The sequence below is a fragment of the Cyprinus carpio genome, chromosome A9 (assembly GCF_018340385.1).
Source record: "Cyprinus carpio isolate SPL01 chromosome A9, ASM1834038v1, whole genome shotgun sequence".
In the NCBI taxonomy this organism is placed as follows: Eukaryota; Metazoa; Chordata; class Actinopteri; order Cypriniformes; family Cyprinidae; genus Cyprinus; species Cyprinus carpio.
The window spans coordinates 17,326,285-17,346,891 of NC_056580.1; the positions used below are offsets into that span (position 1 = coordinate 17,326,285).

At 35.5% G+C, this 20,607-nt stretch overlaps 1 protein-coding gene across 2 annotated transcripts; it reads right to left on the minus strand.

Annotated features, from left to right (window-relative positions):
• Positions 1-791: 791 nt before the first annotated feature.
• On the minus strand, positions 792-20,590 carry LOC109064926 (synaptotagmin-like protein 5). Of its 2 annotated transcripts, XM_042763832.1 has the most exons (17): positions 20,371-20,590; positions 12,201-12,574; positions 11,757-11,963; positions 11,425-11,540; positions 10,647-10,755; positions 10,133-10,235; positions 9,905-10,034; positions 8,683-8,783; positions 8,405-8,482; positions 6,873-6,938; positions 6,520-6,698; positions 5,417-5,519; positions 5,144-5,305; positions 4,942-5,050; positions 4,260-4,392; positions 3,938-4,146; positions 792-1,839 (listed from the first exon to the last, which is right to left on the minus strand). In XM_042763832.1, exons 2-17 carry the CDS (start codon positions 12,323-12,325, stop codon positions 1,697-1,699), a joined length of 2,073 nt encoding a protein of 690 aa, XP_042619766.1. In that variant the 5' UTR covers positions 12,326-12,574; positions 20,371-20,590; the 3' UTR covers positions 792-1,696. The 2 variants fall into 2 exon arrangements, with proteins under 2 accessions (XP_042619766.1, XP_042619767.1); XM_042763833.1 differs by lacking the exon at positions 6,873-6,938 and having other exon boundaries at positions 20,371-20,588.
• Between the last annotated feature and the right edge of the window lie 17 nt (positions 20,591-20,607).

Consider the following 20,607-nt stretch of genomic DNA (forward strand, 5'->3'; position numbering starts at 1 on the left):
AACTCAATATAGGGGCTCTAAGCATTGTGCTTATGCAGTATGTATGCATATGTATGTGTGTGTGTGTTGTGTGATCCTTTTCTATATTAAAATCTTTTTTTTCTATTTCTATACACTTTTATGCTATAAATTAAACACAAATCATACATTTTTATAGATAATTCTAATTTTAGTTTTTCTTTTAATTATTGGTTTCGATTATATTATATTATATTATATAGTCTTTTTCTTTAGTGACCGGTTCATATATTATATTATATTATATAGTCGTGATAGATCAGTGGCAAATGGGGAAATCTACCTGATAGCAATGATGTCAGTGTAATATTTGCATGCTGAATTGGCTAATCTCTATGAAACATGGTGTAGAAACATTTAATGGTGTACAAATGTAGTCTTCCTACTTTATCTACTTTACATTTGTGTTTACAACAATCATTTTACCAAAAACATTGGAATTTCTTGGAGGAACTGTAAATCTAGTTTAATATAATGAATTACATTGGCCCCAGATATTGTTTTTTTACATTAAAACTGTGGTAAAACTAGCTTTAAAATATAACAGTCAGCATCAGTCTCTCTCTAACCAAATTTACGTGTATGTGACGGATCTGATATGATTATCATGTCTATATAAATGTGCTCATAGAAACGATTGATTCTCATGTTAGCAAGTGTTATATGCAGCTGCTATCTGTGCAAATTTGATTTTTTGAATTTGTGTGTGTGTGTGTGTGTGTGTGTGTGTGTGTGTTTGGAGGAAGTGCTTTGTGTGTGTGTGTGTGTGTGTGTGTGTGTGTGTGTGTGTGTGTTTGGAGGAAGTGCTTTGTGCTTTGTTCTTTCAGGACAAACGTTTCTTTGATTGTTGATAATGTTCACTGTGCTCTTTTGAAATAGTCCTTATGTACTGTTTAGAGTTATGACCAATGAGCATTTGGTTAAAAATATATTAACACCTGGGCTGGTGTGTAGCTTGTCGCACCATTTACACCTGGTATGAGATTCGTCTCTTCTCAGCTGTTCAATCACAGGTTTGCAGTGCTATATGATGACAGGTCAGTGATCATACACTGCGGCAGAAAAGTACAACTCTGCTAGCAACATGTAGCTTTAAAATCAACTGTCCAATTAAAAAAAAAATTCAGTAAGCCTAATATCAACATAATTTGAAGCACACACTTTTGAAGGGTGCTTAATACAGGCACACAACAACAAAAAAATTGTGAATGCTGCTTGAAAATTTGTTTGTGCTTAGATTAAAATTTAAATGTATTTGGAAGAGACTTTGAACAATTTTTCTCTTCCTTTTTCTTTTTAATTTTTTTATGCTTTATCAACATGCAGTACTGCATTGACATAAATGATGTATGCAGTCATAAAAATCTGAGTTTCTTTCCTTTGAAATCTGATCCCATGTGGTCACAAGAGACACATTTGAGAAACATGTTAACATCAGATGTAAATGCCAGTCTGTCTCGGCCAAGAAGGCTCTTAATGCCAGGTGTAAATAGGACCTTAGAGGTGCATATGTGTGTATATATGTATATTTTGAGAATTTAGAGTGCATATGAATGTTGGAATGAGAATCTGGGAGAATCTAGTTTGAGTACTGCCAAAGAACATAAAGAGCACTTTAAAGTGTCTAGAGGTGATAAGATTTAATGAGTATTGCCAGGGAAACATTTTTTGTTTCTCTCTATGTTTTCCTCTTGGCCATGCTGGATCGCAGCATCAGTGTGCACTCTTGCGGGACCTCAGGGTTGTCAATCATGCGTTGCCATAGTCGCTGCTCCTCCCCGTAGGCATCGTTCCAATCTACTTCCTTCCCATAACTCAGACCTGCGGGTCATAAACAGGTCAGTCAACTGCTCTGTATGCAAGATCAAAATGAGAAGAAAATCTAGTTGTGCTGCTTGAATGTCAGACACCCGTGGGGGGGGGGAATTTAAACAGTCATTTTAAGAAGTTAAATATACTTATTTTACCTAGCTCGCTAGCTTGACAATGTTTTTTGGCTGTTTGGCTGTAATTCACACCAAAGAGCCCATTTAGTGTATCATGGAGAAATATTCACAATGAAAATTGCGACAATGGACTGTAATTAAGCTATTTTGAAATATTTTTACAAAAGCAAAATATGCATAAACAATGGCTTTTACAACTAATGGCTTCCTAAAACATTTTAAGAGATAGATTACATGCAGAGATGGATGTATTGATGAATGAATGAATGAATGAATGAATGAATGAATGAATGAATGAATGAATGAATAACTGAATGAATGAATACACAAATTTTAAATAATTTTTTAATTTATTTTTTTAGTGTCGTCTCTCATGCTAACCAAGGCTGCATTTTTTGATTAGAAATGCAGTAAAACAGTAATTATTGTGAAATATTTTGTGAATAAGTTCAGCAGGATCTCCCCGGAAACCTGCACGATGACTATTTTAATATATTTTTTAAATGTATTTTAAATATTTAAATAAAATTTAATTTATTCCTGTAATGGCAAAGTTAATTTTTCAGCGGCTTTTACTCCAGTCTTCAGTGTCACATGATCATTCAGAAATCATTCTTATGTTCTGATATGAAACCTTTTTTTGTAACATCTCATTCAGAACATTTTATGGTTATGTCTAAACTATCAGTACATAAACATATCACTGTCTAAATTTACATATCATTGACTTGCAATCAGTTTAGTGTGGTGTTGTTAGTCATTTCACAAAAGTTTAACCAATCCTAACATGGGCCATTTTAATAGAAGTCTTAAAGGTACTGTTGCAAAAACAGACAGTTTCATTAAAATGGCCAGAGAGGGAGGACATTTGTCTTGTAAACTGATTTTAATGCAAGAAACCTTGAGTAACATTGCTAATTATAAATACAGCAAAAGTGCAGAATTTGGCCGCTTAAATACATAATCATCAACGAGAAAACACATGATCTGATCATGAATGAGTGAAGATATGAATAAAACATATTTGTAACAGTAAATTAGTTTTGAATACAAAATGTGCTGCACAAAGTAGTACTTCATGCATCATTGATGACTGATTAAGGAGATGTTTGGAAATAACATTACAGTGGAAACAGTATTCAAGAACATTTGGGACTAAATGATTATCTTAATTTGAGCCAGAACATTTCACAGTCAACGCATTATGTTCAAATCTGTCCTATTAATGTGGGAAATATAATTTGAAATATGTAATGATCAGAATCCAGCAGGGATAGGAAGCTATGGTAAAGAAGCAGATGGTCTAATGAAAAAAAGATGTTGGACTATGTTATTCCTGAGAGAACTTGAGTAACTGAATTTAAACACTCTCCTCCCATAAATGTTGCATCTGAAAGCGAAACTCCTTAAAATGCTTATGCAACAAGGTCAGTTGGAAAAATAACTGTCTCCACGCCTTTTCATCACTAATGTTTCACTGTGTGTCTTTAGAAAATCCTGACAGTAGTTTTTTTTTTTCTGACAGAGGGTTTGTACTGATGCAAGCTGTTAGTAAATCTGGCCCCAAAACTATTAAAAATTGTTTTTGGTAACCGAAACAAACCTGAGATAAAATAAAATCTAAATATTAGGGGAAAAAACTAAACAAAAATGAAGCTGAACTAAAAATTCCTAAAACAAAAATAAAGCAATGCAGAAATATAAAAATAATAAAATGAATAAAAGGTTAAAATAAAGTTACTTAAAAATTTAAATAAAAACTGAAATACAATATAGCAATTATTATATTATATATCTATAATATAGCAATTTAATATTGATTTCTCTCAGTTCATATACTTATTTTTGTTTGCAGAAAATGCTGAATTCAGCATGTATGCAAAGCTTGAAATACATACCCTGGATTTCTAATTATTGATCTGATACAAAATTAAAGACTGTAGTGAAAAAGGCCGAGCTAAAGAAAGACTCACCTGTTCCTGCCCCGAGCCGCACACCACCCAGGAAGACGTTGCTGGCCAACGGCTCTCTGTCCCACACTGTCAGCTCCAGACACACGCTGTCCAGATCGCTGTGCTGCAGGCCGCAGTATGTGAAGGTGTGATTCCAGCGTGGGTTTACAGCACGCTTCACCACAGCCGTCTTGTGCTTTGTGCTTTTCTTGTCATCAGGCAGCAGGTATCTGATACACAAGAAGAAAAGGAGTGTGAGTTTGCGAAGTGTAAGGAGTAGGAGAGAGAGAGAGTTTACATAGTGCACTGTATATGGAGGAGAAATTGGAGGAAATCAACTCACCCTTTGACAAACGGGTCACAGGACCCTCCTTTGACGGCTGTCAGGCTTTTTGCCTCTTTAACCAGCAGCTCCACCATTCCTCCTTTAGGGAGAGTGATGGTCTTCTTCTTTCCTTTTAGAAATCCCTTTTTCACTGAGAAACAAAAGAGAGCTTGATTAAATCAAATAGCTCAAATAGGAAATTTAAAATAAAAATAGATTTTTTGTTTGTTTGTTTTTTGATGTGAAAATGGTCATGTTATAGATAAACTTATCTAACATAAAATTAACCTAGCATTGAAAGATTAAACATTTGTAAATTTACATTATGCATTTTTATTTATCATTTACATTTTTTTTATTATTATTATTATTTTTTTTATATACAATAAATAAATATTTTACTTTTATGGTATTTAAAGTGTTTGAAAAGCAGCAATTATATTATTAGTAGCAAAAACAATATGACAGATGACAGAAATTTTTAATTAATAATCATAAATTATTCTTCCATGTAATATAGTTTACAAAACTAACTGTAAGCTGTTTATGACTGATAACTGGCAACATAATAATTTTAGACCGTTCCATAAATAACTGATTGCCATAATAATATTCAAAAAATGTGCTTTCATTTAAGTCATAAATTTTAACAACAATAACAAGGTGGAGAAATTATGTAATTTCTAATTCTAAATCACACCTTGAACTTGGTCCAGAGGCAGGGAGATATTTCTCTCTGCAGGAATGTACTTCAAAACCACCGTCAGTTCCCCTTTGTAGTGCATCACTGAGTCCCCGTAAGACTCATTCTGACACAAACACACACATTTCAGTTTCACACTTATCCATGTCAGCGCACTCCTCTTTATCTCTCGCTGTTTCTGTGTGTGTGCTCAGCTCACCCTGGGCTGCAGAGCGAACCACTCCTCTATTTGCGTGTCAAACTCCCAGGAGTCAAAGGTCAGCTCGGTCTCCCCCAGGAAGCTGTTGTGTCCAAAACGATCATGATGCCACACAGAAACCTGCAGTGTGCGTGTCTCCAGCTGAGAGTGACTGACCACGTACTATACAGAGGGACAGAGACAGATAAGAGCCTTTAAATCAATATCTAATTTGCACCTTTCTCATCAATCTCAGTACAAAAGCTTGTGAGGCAGACATGAATGTCCTCTTACCCTCAGGTTTTCATTGAACACTGGGTTAGTGGTGTTGCTCTTGATGCTAGTTTTCCTCTTGCTTTGACGGGACTTGTCTGGCAGGAGATATGTTTTAACATAGCTGCAAACACACACATAATACCAAAATCATAATACCACAATATCAGCCTGTGACACCTTGGTAGTGATATTAAACTGACATAAGAGGCAACAAATAAACAACTTCAGACAATGTCAATAATTTGTGATTAATCTCATAGTCATTGGGTTAAATCATTTGTTTCATTTTAAATGAAAGAAAAGAAAAAGTGTTTGGTTTGGCAAATTATTTAGATAGGAATATATTTGGATACTGGATTGAATACTACATTTCTGTACTATTTAACACAACTTTAACAGCATTAAAGTTAGAAGAAAGCTTCCGGAAGACATCGATCAAATCTTTGATATATATATTTTTATCAGTTAAACAAAGATATTTATTAGATCTTAATATACTACATTTGGAAAAAATATATAATATTTTAGCAAAACATGGCTTCAGGAACATTTCCACTAATTCAGAATTTGAAAATTAGAGCATTAAAGGAGTAGTTCGCCCAAAAATAAATATAAAAATGGCATAAAGTAGTCCTTACATCCTTTCATTAATTGAAATAAAATAATATTGAATTATTTGATGAAAAACTAAAACTTAAAAAAAATTTAAATTGGAAATGCTGCACAACTAAAATAAAATACCTTTATGTTGATGTACTAAAACTGATAAAAATAAATAAACAAAATTAAATATAAAGCTAAAAAAGAAAAATAAATAAATTAAAAGGTAAATACAATACTAAATACAAAAAAAAGAATAAAAATGACACAACTAAATTACTAAATTACTAAAACTTAAAATGAAAATGAAAACTGAAATTATAAAAATAAAAGCTCAAAATATTAATACAAAACAATAAATACTGGTGAGTAAATAATGACAGAATTTAAATAAATTAATAAAATAATTAATAGAGATAAATCTAATGTTAATACATTGACATCCCAAATACATGCAGAGCAGAGATGCTCTACTAGGGCTTAAAGTGAGGTGTATAGTGTGAGTGTGTGTGTGGCCTTACGCATCCGTGCGTTGTCTCCTATCATCCCCGGTTGCTAGGCAGCGGCACTCGCGGATGAGCACGTTGAGTGCCCCTGTTTTATAGCTGTAAGAGATGTTGAGCAGGATCTCCCCGGAAACCCGCACGTTGCCATAGTCCCCTGTCTCACTGTACACACTCATCATACTGTTGATGCTGGTCTGGAGGGCACATATAAGGAGAATCTTTGGGTGTGCATCTTTCACAAGCTTGTGTTTTTGAATGTTGTGTGTATGAATGTCTCTTCAGAGGTACAGAAGGCCAAGAGAAAAACTGAAGCAAACAGAGCAACAGACAGACACACATCTGCACTCAAACACACACTGAACACTCACAGTGTCAGCATCTGAGTCAGGTACATTTAGGAAACCCCACTTTCTCTCCGAGGCAGGTGTGGAAGACTAGAATAAGACAGAGAGAGAAAGAGAGAAGAGAAGATTGATAGCAAGAAAAGTAGAGAAGTAGAAAAGGAAAAACATAGATAATATGACAGAAGACAGATTGCTGGAGTCAAGAAGGAGCTTTTTCATATTTGATTATGACTATGTCATGTTTACTCACCCTTATGTAATTTTCTTCCATAAAGGTAGTGTTTTATATTTTATTTTCACATGTAATTACTCAAACATTATCTTCAGTTTCATTTTCAGCTAAATGCAGGCTTTAATTTCTGTTTCAGTGTTTTGTAATCACTATTCCTTTCCATACAATAAAACTGAATGGGAACTAGAGCGGATAGTCTCCAAAAATTACAATAAGCACCATAACAGTACCATAAAGGTAGTCCATAGGTCTTTTGAAGCCATACAATAAATGTAAATTCTGGCAAAATACATCTTGACAATCTTGACAATAGATTTGAGAGCTATTGCACAATGCAATTTTTATAAATATTGCATAATTTATGTCTGTTCATTGAAATATATATTTGGAATATATCACAATAGTTGTTTGGATCACTTTAATGGTACATTTATGGTACTTTTTGTAGTTATTTGGAGCTTGGCCACTCTAGTCCCCATTCACTTTCACTGTATGTAAAAGAGCAGCATTAACATTCTTCAAAACATCTTCTTTTGTGTTCTTCAAAAGAACATCATGCAGGTTTGGAATGACATGAGGGTGAATAAAAAAATGACAGAACCGTTATTCTGTGAAAACTCTAGTTGCTAGTTTTTTGCTTTTCTCTTGTGTTCCCTCTTCATTCTGCATCTGACTCATCTAGCTATTAGAGACTGTGTGTGAGCTACGAGTTATGTCAGCTTTTTTGAAAGAGGCCACTTGTCTTCTTGTTTGCCTGAATTATCTCTCTTTGTTGAATCTTAATGCACCACCTGCATCTGTATGAGTGGCCGGAAAACTGAGAAATAAGACAATGATGCACTCAGTAGTTATTGTGTGTTTTATCTATGCTAAATTGTGTGTATATGAGATTGGGCGATAAAAAAATGCATGCATGGGTCTGCCAGGTGGGTCAACAAATTAAGTGATCTCATGTAACTGGATATTTTGCCAGAAGGAAGAAAAGCTAATATCCATAAGGCACAAGCTGGAACAAGTTTTAGAGTGTACGGGGTACATAAATATCAGAAAAAGGAGGTAAAGAGTTGGGTTTCTGGCTCCCCTTCCATAAGGCACACAGATAAAAGTCTAAACATAGAGTATACACAAGCAAAACAAAGAAAGAGGAACAAGTACACATTTTGTTTCAGTCAGACATCTGCACAAAGCCGGCAAACACAAATTGCAGCAAAGCTGTGATTATGGTGTTTTGTGTGTGTGTGTGTGTGTGTGTGTGTGTGTGTGTGTGTGTGTGTGTGTGTGTGTGTGTGTGTGTGTGTGTGTATTTCTGTGTAAATCATTATACCATTGATTGCGCACTGCAGACGCTCAGGTTGGTTTTATAGTGTGCTGATAACACGGCATCAATGTCCTCATCTGAGTCCTAGAGCACAAACACTGCCTTCAGTGAATATTATATTGAAAACAGCACCACTTCACTCAGTGATATGATATCAGAAATATCACATTACAGAAGGCTGTCTCTTATCATTTTAACTCCCTGCCAGGAAATCATATCCTGCACACAGGAAAAAAAATTATTGCAAGTGAGAAGTGGTTTAAGAAACTGTGTCTGAGATCTACCACATCGTTCAGGCCTGGAACAGAGCGGCATCGACTAATCAGAGGGTCTTCACTGAACCCCTCAACAGGATTACTGAGGTCCACCTCAGAGCGACTGCGATCTGTGAAGAGAGAAAGCAGCTGTTTTTAACCAAAGTTCTGGCCATTTTATATTTTATAATACTTCTATAGAAATACAGTGAAGTCCAAATTCTGAGACCACTTGTGAAATAGTAAAAAAAAAAAAAAAAAAAAAAACCTTTAAAAATTCTTATAACATCATTTAAGCAGAAAGCTTAACTGAAACATTTTCAGAAACAAATTTCAGAATGTCTTAGTATTTAGTATTTTCATGGAAACCCTGATAATCATGTTCTCCAGCATGATTTGAGAAAGATACAAAGAGCATCCAGTGCTTCAATGGAAGCAAGAACATCTGATAGTCTGTATAATAATGCTAACATGGCCTGAAACAGCAGTTCGCAACCGGGGATCGAGGCCCACAAAGGGGGGCCTCAACATTACTTAAAATAATACAAAACAAGCTAATACAAGTAAAAGTATAATTCTTATTTCAAATTCTTTTTTCTTCTTTGAAAGAACAGTGTAATCACTGTCTGGAAAAACGTGGATATATGAAGCAGCCTAATTAGTGTGTAAAAAAAAAAGTGTTATTTCTAGACCTATAGAAGTCATGTAAATTAATAAAATTGTGTAACTCCACAGGTATTTTCATTCATTTTTATTAATTATTTATAAATTGTGGTAGGAATTGTGAGTAAAAAATACTGTTTTAAAAATGCTTATTTTATTAGTGACCTAGAGTGCCAAATCTTAATAGAGCAATAGCGCAGAATCTTAAATATTTCTACATATATTTCTTTATTTTTTCCTTTCTTTTTTATTAATTTTTTAGAGAATATGTATTTAAAAAAAAACAGTAGAACAAGGGGCACACATACTGTTTTTGAGGTAAGCACAGGTTTACAAATTCACAGACACTGATTATTTTTTAGATTACAATACTCCATTTACATTTTGTCTACATATATTTCTATTTTACATGATGAAACTGTTTATTCCCATGTTTAAATGAAATTCTGAAATACACATTTTCAATGTGGTCTCAGACTTTTTAAAGTTTTTAATATTACATAACTAATATGGACAGTTTTGAAGGCAAATGTTATTACTGGTGTCAACAGCAGTAATGGTATATGTCGAGTTGTTGCCATGGTGATACCTGATGAGAGGGAGGCTCTGGATATGGCGATAGAGGGTGTGCTAGAATCTGTGTGTCTCCGCCCATCCGCCATCTTTTCAGGAACACGATCACTGCTTTGTATACTAGACACGCTCTCTGCCCCATCCGGCTGAATAAACACATTCACGCACACAGACAGTAAACGCTGCTTTCTTGTCATGCACGCAAATCAGTATACATGAATGCAACTATGCTATCATGTTTTACCCTGTTTCTTGCCTCCGTCTGGGTTGGTGTTTTGACCATTTGTGCTCTCATGTTATTGGGTACTGTTGGTAACCCTGATGATTCCACTGCAACCGCTCTCTTCCTAAAACACACAAACTTAATGAGTCTTAATGAACAGACACATGCTGGCACAGAATGAAATGCTTACTGCACTCAAGTATATTCTGCCTACTATTTTTCCAAATTAATACGTGAAACAGTATGCACTATGCAACAGGATTCATTTCAAAAAGTGGGATGCTATATTGTTGTCATACTCATTATACTGCATGTTCAAAATCATGGTTGCTATTACTCCTGGCTCATTTGTCACATTGTAAATGGTTGAGTGCATTGCATTATGTGATACAGTGTTTACAGTGTTACATTTTAGCAGTTCCAGGCATACAGAAAAAAACATAAAAAGCACAAATACTAATAACTGCAGGGATTGTATCGCAGTAAGTGATTCCAAGCATAGCCAGCTCACTGGACTGTGAATCATGCCCCTCACCCTTTCCTGTTCTTCCCTGCGCTTTTCTGGGATTGGGGCGTAGCTGATCTCTCAGGCTGTGGTGTGGACGATCTCTCCATCTCTGATGATATGTGAGCAGAGCCTCCATCTACATAAACAAAAACAGATATTCATAATAATAATAAAAAAGTAAGCTTAAAATGCATGGTCTTTTGACCATGTCAGAAAATGTGAGAAAAAAAATATTGTGGATAGAGCAATATTTTGAATGGTTTAAAAATGTCTTGATGGATTTGTTTATTAAAAACACTTTAACACTTTCACTTCACAAGACATTAATTGATGGATGAGTCGTGTGGATTATTGTGATGTTTTTATCATCTGTTTGGTCTCTCATTCTGATGGCATCCATTCACTGCAGAGGATACATTGGTGAGAACGAAATATAAAGCTTAATTTGTCAAAATCTGTTCTCATAGAGAAATAAACCCAACAAAGCAAAGCTCTTGGATAGTCCGAAGGTAAGTATATAACATCATTGGAGAAGCGTTAATTAAATGTCACTGTTTTGGTCAATGATTTTGTCTGTTAAAAATATTTTGTCTGAAATTGAACATTTGTGTTTATTTTGCTGTCGCGTCCTTATATTTTCAGTTGCCAGAATTCACTAAATTTTTTTGTATATACTGAAAGATAAAAAAAGCCTGGAGAGCAAAATTTTCCATTATGTCAGGGCTGTCAGTGTGTATGTATGGCAACATTTACAGGCACTGGTTGATGGATGTCTGTGTTGACACAAACTCTGATTTGGTCTCACCTGGAGGACTGCTGAGGATTGACTGTTTGACTACATCACTGCTGGTAATGCTGGCATGTTGAAACCTCTTGGATCTCTTTTCCAGAAACCATTCTCCTGTAACCACCTTCAGCTCCCTAAATCAGCCAGTCACACGCAGACAACATTGTGTAAGCACCAATCATAGACGTGACAATTACAGCCTAATTGGTTCACCTATTAAAGAGCCTACGAACTGTTGACATTTCCTTCTGAAACAAAAAGCTGGGGCAGAATATGTACAAATTTTGTGGTGTCTTATATCTATCCACCATTACAGACCGCAGTGTGTATGGATGTTGTGTGTGACTCACGCAGTCTTCGCACACACAGTGCATTTGCAGTTGCTGCCTGGAGGCGTAGCAGTGCAGAAGTTGCAGATGCGCCGATGACAGATGGTACACACATTGCCCCTCTGCAGGATGAGACCCAGAGCACGCAGACATATAGCACACTCGCGTTGATCCGCTGAACTACGCCGCCCGGCTCGCTTCAGTTCCAGAAGTTCATTTTTCAACTTCCTGTAGAGGCACAACTGCCATCACTGTTGGGGAGTAACTAAATCGTCACCTCGGGATTATAAAGTTCTATCTGCCATTTTTGTCAAAATTGAGTTATTCACATATTATTATTCTGTAACAAATTATTTACATTATGTGATGTTTTTTGTTTTGTTGTTGTGTGTGTACATTTTGGGACTGATGTATGAAAGAGACTGGTTCCTTGTGACGAAATAATGTGTGTGTGGAAGACGCTACCTGATGCGTTTCTCCTCTCGTTTGCGGAGTTTCTCGTCTTTCTGGAGAACACTCAAGATCATCTGCCTTTCGTGCTCCAGGAGGAAGGACAAATTAAGTGACTCAGTTGTTTTTGCCATGACCATTTAAAGATCTACTCACAGAGCTCCAGGAAAACTTAGCCAATCAAACTGGCCACAAACCAATAACAATTATGCTTCATGAATGCAGCTGGACTCCTCAGTCAGAATGAAGGATTGCTTCAGTTCATCTACACATCCCAAAAAGGTCATCTGCCTGGTCCTTCAGACGATAACATTCATCTTTTGACAATTGTGGCAGGTCTTGCGATCCTATTGGTCAGTGCATTGTTAACCTTTTCACCTGTTGAATGCCTGCAAGCATAACATCCATATAAAAACAATCAGTTGTCAATCAAGGTATTTTAGGTCTAATACTTATTGTATAACTACTAGTGAATCATGATTCACATTATAACTTAGTTGAGGTCAAAAGAGTTTAATATAATATATATAACATACAGCAATGTTCAGAAATAAAAAGACACTCCCAGTAGGAAAAAATAAGAAAAAAAAAAAAAAAAACTTCTATTGAAACCAAGCTGCATTTCTATCAGTCTGCTTGTAAGAGTCAGAGAGAGAGGGTGGAAAATGTTAATGAAAAACCAATTATTACTCTTTTCCTGCAAAAAAAACAAACAAAAAAACCTTTGACTAACAAATTACTTCAGAGGGGGAAAATATTTTTAAAAGTATGACATGACTCCTTTAAAACATAATGATTTTGCCTCTCATATCAAACGTTAAACACAAAATAGTTACTAAATTAAGGAATTTAACTCAATTACATATATGTATAGAGTGCCACAAGGATCTGTCCTAGGTCCTCTGCTATTTTCAATATACATGTTGACCCTTGGTAATATTATTAGAAAATACGGGATTAGTTTCCACTGTTATGCTGATACTCAACTATATATCTCAACAAGACCAGATGAAACTTCTAAATTATCTAAACTAACAGAGTGTGTTAAAAATGTGAAAGACTGGATGACCAATAATTTTCTCAGATTAAATTCAGATAAGAAAGGGATATTACTTATTGGACCAAAAAACATTACACAGAATCTCTTAGATTTGCAACTAGACGGATGTACTGTTACTTCCTTTACAGTCAAAAATCTGGGTGTTATATTAGACAGTAACTTGTCTTTTGAAAATCATATTTTCCATGTTACAAAACAGCATTCTTCCATCTTAGAAACATTGCCAAGCTACGAAACATGTTATCTGTTTCTGATGCAGAAAAGCTAGAGTTTATGCATTCATGACCTCTAGACTGGACTATTGTAATGCACTGCTAGGTGGTTGTCCTGCATCCTCAATAAACAAGCTACAGGTAGTCCAAAATGCAGTGGCTAGAGTCCTTACCAGGTCAAGAAAATATGATCATATTACCCCAATACTACAGTCTCTGCACTGGCTACCTATTAAGTTCCGTATCAGTTACAAAATATTATTACTTACTTAGGCCCTTAATGGTTTAGCTCCTGTGTACCTAACTAGTCTTCTACCACGCTACAATTCATCACGCTCCCTAAGGTCACAAAACGCTGGACTTTTGGTAGCACCTAGGATAGCAAAGTCCACTAAAGGAGGTAGAGCTTTTTCGCATTTGGCTCCCAAACTCTGGAATAGCCTTCCTGATAATGTTCAGGGTTCAGACACACTTTCTCAGTTTAAATCTAGACTAAAAACACACCTCTTTGGCCAAGCATTCAAATAATGCATCTCATAATTTTGGACTGCACTTATATCTGATCAAATGCGCATTATTATTCTTTAGCTTGGGTTAAACTAATTAATTTTACTTGGCTGGAACAGCAGCTACGCTAATTATGTCTCTATTTGTTTCTCTGCTTTGCCACGGGATTTACATCCTGTGGTAACTAGGATTTACACAAGCTCCAGTCTGGATCCAGAACACCTGAAAAGAGATGATGCCAACCCCTCAGAGGACCTCAGATGATGCTAACCCTGAAACAACATACAGAACTACCACATTTTGCTATAAGTTTGATTGCATTCGCTGTTAATAGTGTTAATCGTCTGTTTGTTTACGTCTTTAATTGATTTTTCCGAACATTTCTGCCGTATGCACATAAACTGACAGTCATCACTGATAAGCTACTACTAAATATTGTAGAAACTTAATTTTCTGTAAAGTTGCTTTGCAATGATTTGTATCGTAAAAAGCACTATACAAATAAACTTGAATTGAATTGAATTGAAAATCCAAAATTATATATAAGAATAATTCAGAAGCAAAATCAAGCACTTTTTATGTGGTTCAGCATGACAAACTATATTATGGATTATGTTGATCTTTATTATCTGCTTTATGAATAGACTGACAGTCCGGATGTCAGTATGAAAGCCCAGCCAAACCGATGCAGCTACATCTACCATTTAGGTTTTTATCTAAAGTGACAATACACTAATTGCAGTGGCAGTCTGCCAGTGGCAATCTGGGGTGAAGTGGCTCACTCGAGAGCACAAGAGTAATAGAATGGGACAGTAATCACTGTACATCATGCATACTTGGGACTGAACCTATAACCTTTGCATTAATAGCTAAAGCTTTCCATAAATAGGGTAGATAATAGAGCTTGAAGTCAATTAAATAATGAAGCTGTTTGTTCTAATAAAATAAAAATAAATCAGAATGGATATTCTATTCTGTAAATTAAAGAATTTATTCTTACAATAAATTCAGTAATAAGCGTTGAATGACTCAGCATAGCAAATTCATTCAACACTATAATAAGTGTAAAAAATTAAGAAAATGGAATAAGAATATTTACTTCTCTTCCTGCCATGCTGTAAAAATGGTTCCAAAAATGTCCTTGACATGAGTTTTATGGTTTTTCTGATAAAATACACCAGAGGGAACATCATGCTATAAAATGATTGCCTGAAATTCTGCATCTGAAAACTATGTTTTTGCTAATTAAAACAAGTTAATTATTAAAGTGTTTTATTCTATTTATATGATATTTACAAACCATTTTTAAATTATTAACATTTTAACTTTTAACTATTGCATTTCTGTAACAACATACATATGTTTAGCTGATATTCATTACTACTAATAATAATTAGAACATTACTTGATTATTATTATTATTAGAATATTATTGTTAAAAGATTTTATTATTAACATAAAATGAGCTTATGTATGCCATTATTTTGATATTCACATATGATTAAAATTGTTGGATACAGTGAAGACAAACAAAACCATTGAGCTGATTGGGTTAAAAGGGTTCCATCCTATTTTATGTTAAATATAACAGTTTGTCTAACTTATTGCTTTAAAAACATCATGGGATACCGATTTGTATTTTTAGACAGTGCCAGCTATGATCTATAACTATTTCAATCATGTTCACAGTTGTCTTTGCTGGAAGCCCCATCGAGACGGAAGCATTGTACTGGCTTGGATCTGTGGAGGACTTTAATTTCCTGTTTGAAGTACTGATTTATGGGGTCATATCCAACACCCAGCCCTGTCTAGTATTTGCAAGAACTGGGTTAATATACAGCAGTAACTGCATGTGTGTATGCCATCTCATCATTGTTCCAGGTTTGTTTGAAATCAATACTGAGTGACAAATGGGGAGAACAGAAAATATGTGTTCCTGTGTGTGTGTGTGTGTGTGTGTGTGTGTGTGTGTGTGTGTGGGCACGACTCGCTTTCCTATATTCTGTTGTCTGTCTGACAGAATCTGATACACCATGTCTGACGGGCCAGCCTGCATAATCAGAACCTTCAAAAGCTGTTCTTCACACCATCATTTACACTTAGAAAAGTGTCTGCCATCGGTGACACAACCACACAGGTACGTCTATGTGTCACACACAGGTGACAAATTATTTGTAATGTCGCAGCAAAAATTTGCTTTAAGCTGAACTGCATGTGTGTAAGTTTGTGCCTTTGTGTGTAACTGAGGTTCTTGTTCCATTAAGTGTCTGACTCACCAGGAAGACGTGGAGCAAAATTAATTCAAATTTCTCATGCGAGAACTGTTTAAAGGGACACACACACGCACACACAAACCGTGATCGCTGAAAGAGTAACTTCAGTATTTCCACTTAGGAAAATGACACAGCATGAGCCAGCAATGTCTAGCAGCACTAATTAAAAAAATCTCCTCTCCCCCTTTCTGACATCAGTGCCAGATAGTTTTAGTATGAGTTTGAGTCTGAATGTTGGTGTGTTCATTATACACTCCTGAGAAAGGTGTATACTGCTGAGCTGCTTTAATAAAAAACTTACAGGGTTACAAAAGGTGTGGTAGCTCTCTGGAACCCACCCTCAGTACACACATTAGTATACACAAAGCCTTGTATAAACATACATCAACACACAGCTCTCTTATGTTGTCAAACAATATACAGTACCGTTCAAATGTCTATGGCCAGTAAGATTTTTTTTAATGGTTTTGAAGACAACGTTTTTAAAAATACAGAAATATTGTGAAATATTATTACAATTTATAAAACTGTTGTCTATTTGAATATATTTTATATAGTCTTCTTCAGTGTCACGTGATTCCTCAGAAATCATTCTAATATGCTGATTTGGTGCTCAAGATACATATCATGTTGAACATGTTGATTTTGCTGCCTAATATTTTTGTGGAAATCAGTAGGGCTGGGCGATATATTGCATGCGATTGTCACGTCACATGCATTTCGTCAGTAAAGCCGATTCCCTGAATACCGCTAAATCGCCATCACCTGCTTTCAAATGGAGCAGCATTTAATAGACAGAGCCGGAGATCACTGACAAGCTACGCAATATCACGTTCATTATCGAAGGTGATTCATCTGCGACAATGAACGCGATATTGCGTAACTGTCACTTTTGATCAGTTTAATGCATCCATGCTGAATAAAATGATTAATGTCTTTAAATTTTTTTTAAAAAATTCTTACTGACCCCAAACCTTTGAACAGTAACATACTTTTAAGGAATAGTTTAACAAAAAGAAAAAAGAAAAGAAAAAAAAAGAAATTGCTTTCTTTCATCTATGGAATATAAAAGGAGATGTTTAGATAAACATGCACACTGCTCTTTTTCAATGAAAGTGATAAACTCAAAAGCATCTGCCTTCATCGTTTGTGATGTAAGTCATAAGGATTTGAAATAACAGGACAGTGAGTAAATGCTTTTCTGTTCAAATTTTCAAATTGTTTTCATTTTAATGTGTAAACTAAATTCTTACATAGCAGTACAATTCCACACTGGCACATACCTGGACTAATTAAAGACGCAACACCCACAAGCACCGTTATTTCATTGCTACCCATGGCAGGCTCTAGTGAATACTAAGACACCAGACAGGAATAATGCTCCCTTCAGGGAAATTCCTATTTAATAGCTAGAAATCAACTTTATAATGTGATGTGAGTTCAAATGATTTTGGTGGGGAAAAAAGGATATGGTTTCATATTTGTTTATCTCTTTTTCACTTACTGACAAAAGACAGGACGTTTTCAGCCTTAGTGCAACCTAATGAAGAGCACTGGATGCTCATTTGGTTTGTAATTGGTTCTTTATCTGTGCATTTTTTCTTTCTCATGCTGAAATGTATTTGCATAAGCTTGTCACTTCATAAATTGCTGAATGTGTAGCATTTTCTGACAAGCTTTTTTGTATTATCCATCAACAGTACGCTAACCACATGCAAAAGAAAGTAAAATGTCAACACTTTATTGTGACATGCCTCAAAATTCAGATTTTAGGATATTAAGACACTGTGATGCCATTCATGTGTAAATACTATCATCCTGACATGACCTGAAAGCAACATTAAAGATGACAAGCATGTTGCAAGAACCATGGGAAATGTAGTTCAGTGCATAAATCTCAAGAGAGCAAGTCAACAGCTCTCAGCTCAGTAATCACTCCTCTAATGATGGAGACACATTCACCAACAACACCTGGTTTAATGGAGATTAGACTCATACATGTTTTATGCCTTTCAGAGTGGCTGCATTAGCATAAAAAAGGGATTCAAAGCTATGAAATGCAGATTAGCAAGACAGAACTGGTTCTTGGGTAGTTAGTAGCAGTGGCCGACCAATAAGAGATTTTGAGTATTCAAATTTCAAATATCAAAATCTAGACGGCAGGGTGGAAAACGCCCAATATAATGCCAATATACATGTTTATAATATTTAATGACAGAAATTACATTATATTACACAATAAAGATCTCAAAAGATCTTTGTGTAAAGAGCTGACACATACATTAACAACTTTTTAATCACCAAATGAACATGGTCTATTTCAAAGTCATCATTTATGGCAAATATATGGTTCACATATTTTAACATGCATGAAAAGGGGCAGATATAAATGAAATTATGTTGTCAGACCCAGTATGAAGTATACCATGGACTAGTGGACTAACGACATGCAATGTAATTGCCCTTCTCTCCAGCTGTGCCCCTTTGAATCTTTAATGCATGCACTTTATTTAAACACACATACATACAAATCAATAGAAAATGCCAGTTATGGAGAGTAAGATTGTGAGAGTTAAAAAGAACATCAACAATCTGTGCAGTTAATCATATGGTAGAGCACTTTATATTGTCCCTCTATCTGTGATGCTGATTAAACTTTTCAACCCACATTCTCTTTTTTTCAGGACCAGTACACATTAAAATTACAAAAAGGCTTTCAGTCTTTTTAATGAAATTGATTTAGTTTTTATGGCCCTGCTGCCACCAATGTTTCCTGTCTGTACAATTAATAGTGAATGGTTCTCTTTCTGATATAGGGAAGATATGTGACCAGTATTAGTCGCTCTATTACAAATATCATGGACATTCAGTGATTTCATGGGGGTGAAATTGCACCTCAAATACATATACTCTGTTCAGATGGGTCCAGTTGTTTTATGTTTGTTTTTTTATTTTATTGTTTAAATACTTTCATTGTTGCATATTCATATCTGCAAAAGCATCTTCTAAATGCATAAATGTAATATATTAAATCTAATATATTAAATAGAGAAAAAATAAAACATTTGCTTAAGTCTCCTTCTTCTCAGGTTTTTACTTCAGCAATCTCATGTCTCCGATTACAGAATAAATCTCAAGAGTGTCGAAAACTCTAAGATTTGCCAAGATATGCTATCAGGAAAGAAATGTCAATATAAATAAAAAAATAAAAAATAAATTCAAATTACCTGAGCTATGCTATTTATAGCCTAGCTCTATACTCATACTGTATGTTATCCATTGTCACATCAGCGTCTACTTTTATTTCTTCTAAGAAGTTTTAGAAGGAACATCTAATACTTAAATTAAACATAAATAAGTGTCCTGAGCTATGAAAGAGTATGAACTTCTGAGCAATACAAAGTTCCCAATACAATGTCAGTCAAACTGATGTGCTGTTCCTTCAGCTGCCTCTTATTCTGATTATGTCTTACTTGGGTATAAATAACTAATGCTTCGGAAAACAGAAGTGATTTACTGTATGTTGTTTCTCATAGTAGGCTACACAAAAGATGGCACATCGCATATTAAACAGTTATCAGCAGGATGTGACAAGAGGCTACACAATTGGGACACATAAGACATTTTGTGCCCAATACTTTAAACCAGCATTTATCTAATTTACACAGAAATTGACTTTCAAAAATAAACCTACCCTCTTAATATTCACTGGAGTAAAAAGTGGGACAACTAGCCTCATATAAACTGTGCAATAAACATCACCGATTAAACCTTGGTGACACTTCTGAACTTTAACAAAAATTGCCTATACAAAAATATGAAAACGACTTCAGGCTACCTCGATAAACACAAAAACGCTCTGCTGCATTGCACCTGTTCAAACACCTGGTGAGACGACATTATATGAAATACATAAAACAGGCTTGTTTGCCAGGGATTATCCTCTGACGCTGACTTTTGTGGGGTTTAGACTGTTTAAAGATGATGTAACCGATGTATAAAGAAGATACAGACAGTTGAAGAGGAGACAGATCGGGAACACTGAAGTTCCTTCGTCCATCTCACCATAGAGCCGCGTTTATTCCGTCAACCCGCACACATGAAACACACCAGGATATAAACTGATGTCCTACCTGCCGCGGCGCTCGCTCGTGAAGATCCCGGGAACTGCACTCCCGTTACATGTTCAAGAGCAGATTTGTAGTGGTGTGTTCACTGCAGCCCGAGCTCCGAGCGCGAGGCAACCCCCTCCCCACGCACCGCACTAGTCGCTGGAGATGTTCATTGCGTGGGAGGAGTTTGCGCTCCCACGGATTCCCCGTGACCGTGTACAAACGCGCGCGCGCGCGCGCGCACACACACACACACAC